We start from the raw sequence: 15065 nt of genomic DNA, 5'->3' as shown, positions 1-15065 counted from the left end.
TGTTTAATGAAGAGAGTGATCGTGGCCGCGGGATAAACCGGGCGACACAAGGCAAACAGCACAACGATGAGCTCATCAAAGCTGAAGAGAGGCAGGAGATGTCCAGAAATGTGACTATTCATGGACATCTGCTGATGCACTTCAGTGGCTCATGGCTGAGATCTGTCTGTCAACATTCTCATTCATCCGCATGGCATTTGCTGGTTCATGCATCACTTAAAGTGTACCATTTGAATGCTGCCATCTTTGCTCGTGGGTGCTTAGTTTCGGACACCATGTGTTTGAGCCAAACACCTTTAAGTGACAAATTGTGCATGTGTCCAAATATTTATTTGTTTGTTTGTTCGTTTGCCTGTATATTTATTTATAAGATTTATTTATTTAGATGTATTTATCTACCATTTATTTATATATAAAAATAAAAGATTATCAAAAATACATTTTTAAAAATATTCATTTATTTACAATTTTGCAAAATATTATATATTTTCAATTATTGTTTTTAAATGTAGTTATTTAAAAACAAGCTAATTCATTATAATAATAATTATTATTATTTTATTTTTTAAGTATTGAATTTTTGTAAAATCTTGTTTTATAAAATCTTTGTTTTGTTTTTAGGGTTGAATAGAGCTTTACAAAATATCATCACTTCCAATCAAAAATTGTGTGTGTGTGTGTGTGTGTGTGTGTGTGTGTGTAGGCCTATTTGTGTGTTTATTTAAATGTAGTTATTTAAAATCACTAATTTGTTCAAAAAAATATTTGAAATTAAAAATGATCAAATTAAAATCAAATTAATCTTGTTTTTTTTTTTCCTTTAGGGGTTGTATAGGGTTGAGCTTTAGCAGATATCATCACCTCCATATAAAAATCATCAATTAGATGTCCTCACTAATATACCGAAAGTGTGTGTGTGTGTGTGTGTGTGTGTGCGTGTGTGCGTGCGTGCGTGCGACCTTGTCAAGAGTATGTGTCAACACAGTGCCCTCCTGACCCGTCCATCGGAGACTGCAGCAGAAGACACACAGTGTGTTTCATTATATTTGCTTTTCATCAGGGGTCTCAAACCCAAAAGGCTAGATGCATGCTGAAGAATTAATGGGGTCATCTGAGATCATCAGTGTTTTAATTGAACTTTAATCCTGTTCCACCTCAATTCCCAAAACTCCCACATACCTGGCTTATTGAAGCGCCGATCCACGTCCCTCAGAGGAGCCGGTTTACATCTGACCTCTGGGTCTCATTCAGTTCTCAGACTGAGAAATGATTAAAGAGAACAAATTAATGCGGTTTTATCAAATTTGAAAGTTAACCGTCAATCAGCTCACTTCAATAACTATAACTTAAGCTCTTTATTTCCATCCTGTTAATTTTCATGTCCTTAAGTTATAATTAATTCAGTTGAATTATGTTTCAATCAATTTCAAAACAAGTACAATTATTTTTAAAAGTCCTACAGATAGGGACAGAAACGATTGTTTTAGAAAAAAGGAACAGAAATTATCCAGTAGGTTTTTTTCTTCCTGTTAATTTTTTTTTTTTTTTTTTTTTTGCGGATGAACATGTGAAGCGAATTAAACTCTGTTCGTTCACTGTAATGCGCAACATGTAGAGCCTGTACAGTGAAGTGAAGCTCTGCCTCCATCTGTTGCTGTAGGGATTTCCCATGAGCACTTGAACTAAACTCACTGAGGCGATGCTGACCCCTGCTGGCGACTGAACTCAGAGATCCTGTGGGTCAGAAGCGTCAGAAAAGACTCTGTTCTTAGTGTCCCAGCCTTAAAGGAACAGTTCACACTTAAATCTGTTTTAGATCAACCTGGACATCCTGAAATAAAACTCCTTTTGTGCTCCGTTTAAAAAAAAATAAAAAGACAGAATGTTCTCCATAGAGATGACCAGCCACGATAAAAATCTAAACACATGTCATTATTATACGCCATTATTGGCTTTACAAAGTCTTGGCTGTAAGCTTGAAGTTATAAACAGCATTTTTGAAGGGTGTACAGACAGACAGACAGACAGACAGACAGACAGACAGACGGGTGGGTGGGTGGGTGGATGGATGGATGGATAGATAGATAGATAGACAGGGATCCAGGAGAGTTTTAATAGGAATTCCACACACATGTATTACAGTAACGATTGGTTCTTGTGAGCAGCAGCTGTCTGTTGTTACCCACGGTGAGTTGATTGATTAGCTGAGTTTGTCTCCACCGGGGTTCCGTATCTTCGTCTGCTCCAACGGAACCGTCTCTTCCCGCATCCCTGTTTCTCTCGATTACAGCCGCTGGTGTCCCGGGAATGTCCAGCATCACTCGCAGCGGCTGCTTTTATCTGATCCGCCCGCTGTTGCCCGTATCCTACAGGCAGATCTCATCATCTGATGGGGTGTTCAATCTGTCTGTGTTGAAGCACAGCTGAGGGCCTGCGGTGATCCAGACCGCTCAGGGGAACCTGTCTAGAACATAACTGTATTTGTGTTCTGCTACGTCTCAAAGAAACACTGAAATCCTCAGTAGGGACGTGAGAGGATTATTGTGTGCACATCAAAATGCTCTTAAAGGCACAGAAAGCGATTTAAGATTTCTGAGAATCATTGTTGAACACTGATATTTGAAATCAATCCAAATAAACACACCCACACCCCTCCCTTCACTGTTCTGCCCCCCCCCCCTCCCATGTCTCTTTATCACGATATTTTTTATATTTTTTGTGAAAAATAAAGCGAAGATGACAAACAAACGACAAAAAAAAATAAAAAACATAATCATACAGTACATAAGTGTATATACAAGCAAGAGTTTGTTGTTAGTCACCACTCTCCAGCTGCACACACTCAAAACCAATGTAACTCACGTATGGAGCAACACAACCTCACTCATGATGTGTCCATTTTCAGGCCTTCCCACTTAGGTCTCTCCAGCACTGCAAAGATTTTCTATTAACTCTGGTCCTGAAACTCTTGTCTGATCATAACCCTTCTTTTTCCAGTAATATTCTTCTGACCTTTTCTCTTTTGTAATGTCTCTCAGCCATCTCTCTTTCTACACTCTTTCTTCAAATCTCTCTCTTGCTCACTCACTCTCCTCCCCCATCATGAGTGGACACACCCCCTACTGCTGACTGGCTCACTCTCTCTCCTCCTCCATCATGAGTGGACACGCCCCCTACTTCTGATTGGCTCACTCTCACTCCTCCATCATGAGTGGACACGCCCCCTACTGCTGACTGGCTTTCTCTCCTCCCTCATGAGCGGATACGACCCCTACTGCTGACTGGCTCACTCTCTCTCCTCCCCCATCATGAGTGGACACGCCCCCTACTGCTGATTGGCTTTCTCTCCTCCCTCATCATGAGCGGGTACGCCCCCTACTGCTGATTGTCTCACTCTCTCCTCCCCCATCTTGAGTGGACACGCCCCCTACTGCTGATTGGCTTACTCTCTCCTCCATCATCATGAGCAGATATGCCCCCTACTGCTGATTGGCTTAATCTCTCCTCCCCCATCATGAGTGGACACACCCCCTACTGCTGATTGACTTTCTCTCCTCCCTCATCATGAGTGGACACACCCCCTACTGCTGACTGGCTAACTCTCTCTCCTCCCCCATCATGAGTGAACACGCCCCTTACTGCTGATTGGCTCACTTTTTCTCCTCTCCATCATGAGTGGACACGCCCCCTACTTCTGATTGGCTTATTTCAGCCACTTGCCAAAATTATGAAAAAACATATTAAAACTAAAATTAAATTGAAAACATAAAAATAAAACTAATTCAAAATATGAATAGAAACTACAATCGTATCTCAATGATGCTAAAATAACTGGCCTATAACAATCCTTAGGCCCTAAACATATTATTTACAAATATTTGTCTTTTCATACTTAAATTATCGTATGTTTCTGTCCTTAGACATCGAAATTCAGAGAACATTGTTTATAATCAGTATTCAGTCATCATTGTTAACTGATGGATGAAATATTGTAGAATGATATTTTCAAATATAAGGTTGAGGACAAACTGTAAGTGGTTGAACGGAAACACTTTATGTTCACTTTCACTTCTTGAATTCCTGCTGCTGTTTATAGCTCTCTTTACAGGAAATAAAGGTTATTTATCTCCAGGGACGTCACTAGGATTGGAAGAAAGGGGGGGCTTAGCCCCCAGGGTACACTTTACAGGGTTTTTCCTGGTTCAAAACGAGGCGGACGTGGTAAAATCCTAATAATGTATTTTAATAATAAGGTAATTAAATTTGTATTTTTTGTATATCATCATATAGCCTGGTGTGTTTCTCACACTATTTTGTTGGTGTAGTTTGGTACCTCTAGGGGGGTCCGGGGGCATGCCCCCCCGGAAGAAAATTTTGTACATTTTAAAGATAAATTCATTAATCTGGTGCACTTTGAGTCACCCGAATCCACTATTAAAAATAAATAATCCACCCGCAAACCGCCCATATTCTTTGATTTAGATATCTGCATCTGATCATCACATTACAATTATTCAAATTCTCAGTGTTAAGCATGATAATATGGTAACATATCACACTGAAGTAGGCTGATTTAAAATGAACATTTATTTAAAATAAAAGTTCTTCTTTTGGCAAAATTACATTTCCTTAATAGCCTAAACAGAAGCTTTAAGGCTTTAACTCCCTTCAAACTTAAATTGTCAATGTTTCATTACATCACTGTTTGAAAACACTCCTTTATAAAGGGCATTTTTCCCTAATTTTATTAAATGTTTGCTCCATCTTTCATTTCAAATTCTTAAATTTGATCAATATATTCAATTAAAATAATAAGACACTAGGCTGTTAGTTATACCAATCAAATTAAATCATTTACATTGAAAAATTATAACTTTATTAAATGAGATTATTTTAAATATTTTTGAATATACACATAAGGAATGTTGAAAAGAATGATACTTTATGAAACTAAACCGCCAGTAGGAGGCGGCAGGCGACAGTCTTAATGAGCGAGTCATTGAGTCATTCATTCAAACGATTCGTTCAAAAGGCTGATTTATTCAGAATGAGGCAGTTTATGAATGGATAATTGAATCTTTGACTCAATAGATTCGTTCAAAACGCTGAATCATTCATTAATGAAACACGGCTGAGTGTTGCTATGGTTCTGTTGTTTGGAACTATTTTCGCTGATGCTGAAACAGAACAAAAACAGTCATTGCATGTACTGTAAGTGACTTAATTTTAATTATTTGTTTATTGAACTGTTATGAAATCCGTCTCGGTTTCAATCTTGATGACATTCAGGAAAACAGCTCTCTGGTCGTGTGTAGCCTAGGCTATATATTGTTTCTTAACTATAATAGCCTATGTTAAATAACAGCACGAGCCTCAACAGCGCAACTTTGTTACCGTGGGCATAGATAGGCTATCTATGACCGTCAGTAGCCTACGGGCTATCAATCGCCACTTACATTAAATGAAATAAAACAGAATCTTCCTCACGTTTTCGGTGATTCCCTAGTTTTTGTTTTTTTTTATATTAAAAATTGTTTTAATCAGGGCATTTGTCCGGATGGGCTACAATTCTCTCTCACTTTTCCCTTCAAAAAAGCAAAAAAAAAAAAAGCGCGGTATTGTCGAGTCCTTGTTTTCGATATGTTCGATGTTTGCCTTGATTGGTTTTCCCTGAAGAGAATTACGTTATTGAAAACGAAAGTAGAGTGATGCACGTTTCATTGTGTTTTACCGTGATGAGGGGGGGAGGGGTGCATAGCAAGTTCAACTTCAGACTAGAGTAACGACGAGACGAGATGAATCCTCCAGTTTCTTGCAGCGCTCCGGTCTGCAACGCTCTGAAAGCTGCCACAGTTCACACCAATGCAACGAGACGTTGCGGTGCATCATCTTGATAGCACAACGACTCTTTGTACTTCAGTCCAACTTCCGACTTTTCGGCTATTTTTTGTAGCTGTATATATCATTTGTTGCGTCTAAATATGAATGAGGATACGGTTATTGATAAATCGAATTGTTATTGTTGTTCTTATTTTCATTTAGGGGGGCTTAGGAACATTTTGGGGTAGCTTCAGCCCCCCTAAAATAGGCCTAACGACGTCCCTGTTTATCTCTGTACCCCTCCTACAGTTACTCTCAATTAAATATAAAGCAAATAATAAAATCTGCCAAACATTGCAAAGCAACAAACAATAATTAATTACATGACAATATGTGCAGCAACAATCGCAAAACGATTTATAATGTCCGTTACCTTCCCTGACATTTTTTTGTATTTATTTTTTGTATTGATTGTACTAATGCAGGTTTGTAATGAGGGTAAGTACATATTTACAGAATTTCTATTTTTGGATGAACTATCCCTTTAAACAGGTTTGTTTTTGCAGTTCTACTAATAGTCAGCAGGCGGCAATATTGTCTCATATTTCATCTGATTCCTTGAAGTCGTGTCCTTTGGTTTTTATTTTGAAATATAACGTGAGTTATGCATTCATATGGGGTTTCTGTAATATAAGTTAATATAAGTTCAAGAATGACTCAAGTTTTGATTTATTATCATTAGCCTATTATTATTTCCTGGGGGTTAAACTGTTCAAGCAAATGATGAGCTGGGTACAGTTTCAAAACGTACACAAATATAATATATAACTTTTTTTGCCAACTGAAACTTCTATCCTGAATCCTGTTTAAATTGTTAAACTTTAAATTAAGCATGCAGCAGTTGTTTTAAGTTAAATTAACTTTACGGTCGATGGCTTTAATTAATTAAATGCATTGCTTTAATTTCAGCAGTAGCTGTAGGTCAGTCTCTCAAGCACTTCTGATACATTACATCTCACACTGAAATGCAGTATTCAAGTAAAGTAGCCTACAAAAAAAAAAAAAGTAATCGAATAGCTTATATGAAAATAGTTTGTAAAGGTCCACCACAGTTGCATTATCTTTAGTGTTTTTATACTGAGATTTGGTTATTGTGATAAATTTCTCTTTTTCTGTTTTGTACAGCTGACATTCCAGGAAATTCCTCCACATTTTCCTGCAGGAATGCACAGCAGAATGAGAGAGTGGAAAAGTTGAAAGTTCACCCATTTATGTCACATGTTCGATGACAGTGTCAGTGAGTGTTGTGTGCTTTTCCCCAGTAAGTCTCTTTGTGCAAGAAACAAAATAGATACACCAATGAATACTGTATGTACAGATTAAAGATGTTATACTGTGAGAAGTGGCCGTTCTGTCCATGACTGGGTTCAAATGAAAGATACGTGTTTTGCACTGACATCTTCTATAAAACACACAGGGATCTCTCCCCAGCTAACAAAAAAAATGTTCTGATAAAGTCCCCGTGTTCAGACAACATTCAAAAAGTAAAATTTGTAATGTTTTAAAAAGGTTTTTTTTTTTTTTTTTTTTTTATGTGAACGCTGAGGAAACATTATTCTTCAAACATAATGAGAAAGTTATTATTTTTTTATGTTCTCTGAACATTCTGAAACAAGTTGTAACATTTAAATAACGTTAGATGAACACTGAAATGTTTCAGGAAAAAAAATACACTCCATGCATGATGTATAATGTTTTTGTGCTAATTTTTGAGCATAATTAACTTTGCTAGAACGTTAAAGTTCTTAGAATGTTAGCCTTGACCCCTGACCTCGCGTAGACCATCTAATGCATCCTGGACATCTCTGTTGATCTGGTCAATTCTGAACTGATTCTGATGGAAAGTGTAAGAATTTTTCTCCGAGTGTTCATTTGTTAGTGTGAATGTTTGTGCAAATTCATGCATGAGTTCTTCACTTCTCATTTCTCCTCTTTGCAGCGCTCACACAACAGTTGCCAACTCACAAATCTGTGCCATATATTTCCAACTCTGCTTTATTGTGAATGCTTCATCTGTACATGATGTTCCAAAGAAAGGTTATCTTTGTAATCTTTCATCAAAATGCAATAACTTGACAATGCAATAACATCCCTCTGATATGACTTTCTTTTTCAGAAGATGTTATGAAACCCTTGTGAATCTACTGAGCCAACAACCGAATCAAATGAATTTTACTTTTACAGTTTTACTGTAATATGTAGGCTAATTGGTCTCCACAATGGCCATTCATCCTGGCAAAGAGTCTCAGTAATCGCACTGACCTCAAGCAAGCAAAACAGTTCAGATACAATCATCCCTAAAGATGAACGAACTTGAGTGTGACCATGGTCAGTGATCAGTCTATAAACAAAAACTCAGATTTGTTGTACTTTAATGAGAAAACCTCCCATATAGTCTGTTTACTTTGTCCGACTGTTTCTAAAGCAGAAGTTTACTTTTCAATACTTCAGAGTACAATTGACTTTGGGAATGTTTTCACATACACTCAAGTGTGTTTCCAGTGATTTGTTTTGGCATGAATGCACAGGGTTATTGCCTAATGCTCTTCATAGACGTGAGGCGAGGTTCCTTGTCCACTCTGTCATGTAAACGTCTCCAGATGGGACAAACAACACAAGAATATCTGCATGCAGAGTTATGGAGGAACATGCATAGATAGAAGAATTAGGCAGATAATCATACACAATCAAAAACAATAACAGTGCGTGTGTGTGTTATCAGTCTCATGTGAGCCTGTACACAAGCTAATGTTAATGTTGTGATATTAAGCTAGTCATTGGAATTGTTGGAAAAGTCAGTAGCCTATTGTAGCAAATATTATATTTTAAATGAAACATTTGGGCAAAAATAGGGATTCTAAAATAATTGGACCAAACGTTCTGAATTAATTCACAAGAAAAGAATAAATGCATAGGATGATTCATTTGCATGTTTCATCCTCACTACAAAAGGTCTATCTACAGATTTAGACAGTCACATTTACAGGGTATATATTGTACAATAGTTTAAAGTGGACTTCTTTAGTTGGGAATAATCTGATGATTCTTCTTGTTGGGAATAAAATGTGTATGTGGCAACAAGCAATCTTTTTTCCAGCTATATTGAGGGAGCGCCCAGCTAGGGCTTATTTCCCGAGATTATGATGTCATTCGGCAAGCCCCGCCCCCGGCTCGCTTACGCACTCTGCACGTACGGCAGTTAAACACGTTCAGTTTGTGTAATAACCGCCCGCCGCGAACACAACAGCGATCGGCGCGGCGTTTAGGAGGAAAGCGTCGCGTCAGAGCGTTACTTTCTCACGCACAACATGGAACAGAGGACGTTAGTTAGAAAACAACAGCGCATGAGGCAAAAACAAGCGCGGGCACCCGCAACTTCACGCTGACAGCGATTTAAAAGCCTTCGTAAAAGTTTCGCTGACGCGCGCGTGACGTCGGACGAGTCAAATGTAACAGGCGAGTTTGTTTGTTTGTCTTTAATAATTAAAATCGGAGGGAAGTGTAGGTTGGCATGGGCGCCAAACAGAGTAGTCCCGCTGCCAACGGGCGCACGCGAGCGTACTCGGGCTCGGATCTCCCGTCGAGTAACGTTAGCGGCAGAACGGCTGCGATGAGATATCACGCGCACAGCACATCAGGTGCTACTTCATCATCATCAACATCATCATCATCAGCGGCGGTGGCTTCCCACTATATCGCCGCCAGGACGCGCTCCGTGGGGGGTGGCACCGGTGGCCCGGGCGTGCGACCCCAGTCGAGCATTAATATACCGAACTCCGGGGCGTATAGCTCTCAAGAGTCCGGTAACAGCACACCGGAGGAGAACGGCGGAGAGAGAGAGCGGTCAACCGGCACCCCGAGACTGTTGATCGGATCTTTACCTGCTCACCTGTCGCCTCATCTCTTTGGAGGTAACAGTTATTGGTAACGTTAGTTGATGTGACATATTTAAAGGGATAGTCCACCCAAACCCAAACATGAAAATTCTGTCATCTTTAACGTTACTCACCCTCATGTTCCAAACCTGTATGGGTTTTGTTTTGTTGAACACAAAAGAAGATATTTTAAAGTTTGTTGGTAACCAGACAGTTCGTGACTTCCATAGTTGGAGGTCCATCAACTGTTTGGTTACCAAGAATATCTTTTTGTGTGTGTGTTTAAGAAGGTTTGGAACAACATGAGTGCGTGTAAATGATGACAGAATTTTCATTTTTGGGTGAACTATCCCTTTAACTTGTTTTAATCCTTGTAAACATGGGTGGTCAATATGAAGTTTTCATGTCCATCAGCATTTTTTATATTTATATCAGTGCAAATGTGTAAGAGCACTGTGTAAATAATACGTTTGAGAGGTTGTTAAGCTTAGGTGTCAAGGTCATGTTTGTTATTTTTCTACTTCCCAGCTTATGTCATGATCAAGTTCACAATGGCAATTATTAATGGATCAACCCTTGTAGAGTTTGAACCTTCAACTTTTAGGTAACCACTAGGTCACACCACCACCTATAAGGTTAAACCAACCTAGTGGTTTCCAACAGTGACGAAAGAATACGTATTGGTTGAAGCAAAATGGTGAGCTTATCGACGGATATGATGAACCTTTTGTTCTATATTTTGTGCTGTTATGTGCAAGATGTTTTTTTTTTACAGATGCATGGTAACATGCTGGTGCAACAGTGGTATGGTAAGAGACTGCAACATGTTCTGAGGAACCTTGTTGTGGTTGTTGTAGATGCATGCGAGCGATCATTTATTTCTGATTAGTTCAGTCGTCATGCGGGTCTTTGTGTGGTTGTGTTTCTGAGAACCAATTAGTAATCTGATGTTTCATAAATGGCTGATTCTCAGGAAAACTGTCCAGAACAGGTTCTGGTCATCATGTCAACAAGTTTTGTTTTGCATTATGCACATTTGACTCCCAGTTCTCATTACCGTTCTAATTCTCTTCACATTTGACTCAGTTCTCCTTTTTTTCAATTCATGCACTCATACAATCTTTCAGTTCATGACAATGACCTTGGTGTTGATAACACCATGCTTTACAGTTTGAGTTACAGGAAAGCTTTTCCCAATAGTAAAATGTCCAGATGCATGATTTTGGAGGCAAAATGTCATGTAAAATAATGTCTCAGAGCAAAAAAATCATAATGGTTGTACAATATTCTTTAAGTATAGGCTACCTCATTTGTTCTCTTGTATTGAAGTGAAATATGGCCTGTACGTGTTTTTGTGAGATTGACGCTGATGTTTTGTTTGGCCGTTCTTTGTTTCTTACACACAGACTCTGGAATATTCAAATCCAGTGGGAAAGGCAGGTGAGGCCGTCAGTTATTGGGATGGATGGAATATCCTCAGTCGTTGTGGCCTGGATTGAACTTTAATTCTCTAACAGGCTCTTACTGGTGATTGTAGTTAATCTTTAAACGTTGGCTGAGTATGACTTCTAACCGACTGTGGATGAGATCAAGAAGGGAGTTTTTATAGGGGAAATGAGACTTGTTCATTTTCTGTTATCAAAAAGCACGGGGGAATCCTTCCTATAACAGGCTTACCATATGTGCAATTTGTATCAAACCTGGAGGCAACATCATAGTGTCGTGTCATGATTATTATCTAGATCTCTGTTTGAACTTCTTATTTTAAATGTGTGACTTTACAGTGTAAAAAGAGACTGAGAACTGTATAGAAAAAACAGTGTTTCAGTGTTGATCAGTGTAATACAGTTTTGAAAGAGATCTTGCTGTATTGACACACACAAGATTGAAAACACTCTTTTAATGAGCTGACATCAGAGAGGAGTATCACTTCTAGTGAATGTTTAATTTCTAAGAATTGTAATTATATGCATGCACAACTAGTTGAATTTTGAATGACAATAATATTCCATAGACTTTGTCATGCAGTGTTGATTTACTCTCCTCTTGTTTAGTTTCACGTAACGCATGCATGCCATGTTCAGTTGTTCTCGTTTTATTAAACATATTGTATATGTAATATAAAACCAGTTTTATCCAAAAAGATTTCCAAACTATATTTGTAGTGCATTGTGTGCTGGTATCACACCAAAAACAAAATCTGCTTTCAAGCTAGCCATGCACAGATGAGCTAAGTGCAATAAGAGCAAACACTTTTTATATAGACAATAAATACGGTTAGATTTAACTTCATGTTGTCTTTTAAAGCTTTGATGTCCTACAAATCTGTTGACGGAGATCTAGACCATTTCCACACCGCAAACCACCAATGAAACCAGATCCAGTCGTTTGGTTTCAAAAAAATGTCCTCTGCCGGTCATGCATGAGCTCAGGACACCTGACACGTGGTCCATGTTCATACTGTCCACACTCAGTAAAACACACACATACAGAGAGTGAGCTAAACTGTGTATTAAACACACACTGCCTTCCCCCTGCTTCACTCTAAATGAAAGCCAGGAAGTGTTTGTTGTGGCTCCCCTTTGCTGTCTGCTTTTCTCTGACTTGACTTTGACTCAACAGGCTTTGTGCGGCTCTCTTTACCGGAACGGCTTCGCCTACAAACTGGTGAATGATTGCTATTGAAACGACGTTTCTGTTTTTGATGGTGGTAGCACATGTTGGCATATAGTTGATATGTCTTAGGCTTCCACATCTACTTATTTGTACTAGTTGACCAATCGTCTGTCAATGATTACCTTATGTAAATGACTTACAAAACACTGTGCAGCATCAGCGGTCTTGTCCAGTGTTGTTTTGATGGACAGTGTGTGACTGAGGAAATGAAAGCATGCATATCTCCATTGCATGCTTTTGCACCTGAATTCAGACCATCACAGATGTCCAAAGTGCATTCACTCAAGACTTTTCGAATGCAAGTTAGTTAACTTACAGATAATATAGAGATAACAAATATTTTAATATTGTGATCGTCCTATACCAATCTGGCTGATAAATATTACGTTATTAATATTAACACTGAGAACATGCATGCACAAAGTGTTTATCAGTGTACACAAGATCTTCGTCATTAGACCAAAATAAATAAATAAATAAATGGAAGAGTTTATTGAAGCCTTACAAACTATTTTAAAATATCTAAAAAAGTTTGCATTTATCTTTTTTGTTGAGTATCATTTGATACATCAGTCAATTATAATCAGAGACTCAAACTAAGTAAAAATTATGCCATTCGGTGCATTTAAACTTTAAAACAGAGTTAAGGCATGTTCACACCAAGGACGATAAGGATAGTTAAAATATTTCTAAATGTAAAAGAATAGCAGACTCCACATAATATAATCACTTTTATAAAATTTTTTAAAGCGCTTTAGCATTTAAAGGGAACCTATTATGCCCCTTTTCACAAGAGGTAATATAATGTGTCTGTGAAGTTTCAGCTTAAAATACCCCACAGGTCAATTATCATACCAAGCCCAAAATGCCCCTTTTTGGGTGGAGGCAAAAACATACATTTTTTCCAGAAGAGGGCTGTGCCTCTACAGCTCGTGCCTCGGATACTCTGGCAACAACAAAACTGGAGAAACACTAACAGTATGGGACCGTTTCCACAGAATGCTTTTGCATGGGTGTGTGGATTTTTACCATTATTGGGTGATTGTGCGCACACTGCCGGAACAGATTTGTTTTTAAACACCATGTAAAAGTGAATTTTGTACAACAGGTCCCCTTTAAAGTGGTGAAACGACAATATTGCAGCATGCACGGCACTTATAATAAACAATAATATCGTTATCATTATAGGGTAGGTTATTGTCTTGATGGGCTTTTAAGGTTTTAGTGAATCAGTTCAGACTGCTACTATTGCTATTATTCAGCAATTCATTTTTTATGTAATGAATATCACCAGATAACTAGAGCAAAGATGGGGAGCAAAAGACATATTCTCATTGGGAATCGGCTGACATCAGGGAAACGGCGCATTATTAAGCATAGCTCGAACTTGAACTCTGTTTGGGGAATGGGTCAGTAGTCTGGTCGGCTGGTTTGCTGCCGCAGCAGTTCAAACTCCACTTATTTAATGGATAAACCGCCTCCCTTCCCTTCTGCATTACTCCCAGGACTGGCTCCGTTCCACTCGCTGCTCAAAGAGCTTTCAACAATCTCTGCGCCATTCGCATTATATCTCTCACATGCTCACACACGCTGATGCCCAAGGCCTCTGGAACATTTAAAATGATACCTTACCCAAAAATGAACATTTCTGTCATCATTTACTCACCCTCATGCCATTCCAATCCGATATGACTTTCTTAAAACAAAAGATGTTTTGAAGAATTCCTCAAGTGTTGTGTGTGTGTGTGTGTGTGTGTGTGTGTGTGTGTGTGTGTGTGTGTGTGTGTGTGTGTGTGTGTGCATACAATTAAAGTCAGTGGGGTCCAGTATTGTTTGGACTCCAACATTTTTCTAAATATCATAGAAAGAACGAAAGTCATAAAGTGTTGGGAAGAAACAAATTTAGAAGAAAAAGAAAGTTATATGGTTTTAGAATGACAAGAGTGACAGAATACATTTTTTGAGTGTACTATCCCTTTAAGCCATTTATTTTAACAGGTGACGGCATTCACACTTGCCAGGAGCACTGCGAGCAGTTTCAGCCTATTTTTCTTGCATGCTAATTATGCAAAATGCCTAATATGCAAATACATCTAATGCTGTATAAGCAGTGTAGCACACTCTCTGTTTATTAACTAATTTCTACTGTCACACTTTGTGTACCATCAGCTCAGTCCAAGTTTGTCCTTCTCAGTGTGTTCTTCGGCAGCTGGTGATGTTTCTGCGTCAGCGCGTCACAGATTCAGTTTGACTGGGTCGTCGGGAAGATTTCACACATGAGATGCTTTATGAAGTCTATGTGCATGCGCAAACATCGCCCCCGGATCCAGTAATCGATAGTCAATGTCCCACCCCGCTGCTGTGTCCTGCACATTTGACATGGACATCAATCCGGTCTTACTTTTTTCACTGCTTCTCTAACAGACCGCTCTAAATCAGATAGACAGGGAATCGTCCAAGGCCTTCATGCATTGGCCATATCATTGATGCACAGTGAGTAGTATCGATTTGCTGTTCATTGCATTCATAGTCATCTGCAATATTAGGCAAAAAAGTTTTTTTGTTTATTTATTTATTTATATCATCAGCAATAAATTCAGTATAACAACACACTGCCATGATTGGACAGATATT

The 15065-nt window shown here is 38.6% G+C and overlaps 1 protein-coding gene across 2 annotated transcripts in view; it reads left to right on the top strand.

Moving 5' to 3' along the window:
* The first annotated feature begins 9057 nt into the window (after window positions 1-9057).
* The window catches only part of znrf2b (zinc and ring finger 2b), a 39641-nt gene continuing 33633 nt past the window's right edge, over window positions 9058-15065 (top strand). For both annotated transcript variants that reach the window (XR_014031824.1, XM_081389130.1), the window contains exon 1: window positions 9058-9791. Coding sequence is in view for 1 of the 2 variants with exons in the window: in XM_081389130.1 (XP_081245256.1) it covers window positions 9392-9791 (400 nt within the window). In the remaining variant the exon portion in view is untranslated. The remainder of the gene's footprint in view (window positions 9792-15065) is intronic.

The sequence above is a fragment of the Scardinius erythrophthalmus genome, assembly GCF_964197995.2.
Source record: "Scardinius erythrophthalmus genome assembly, chromosome: 16".
Lineage (NCBI taxonomy): Eukaryota > Metazoa > Chordata > Actinopteri > Cypriniformes > Leuciscidae > Scardinius > Scardinius erythrophthalmus.
This window is presented reverse-complemented; position numbering and strand designations above follow the sequence as displayed.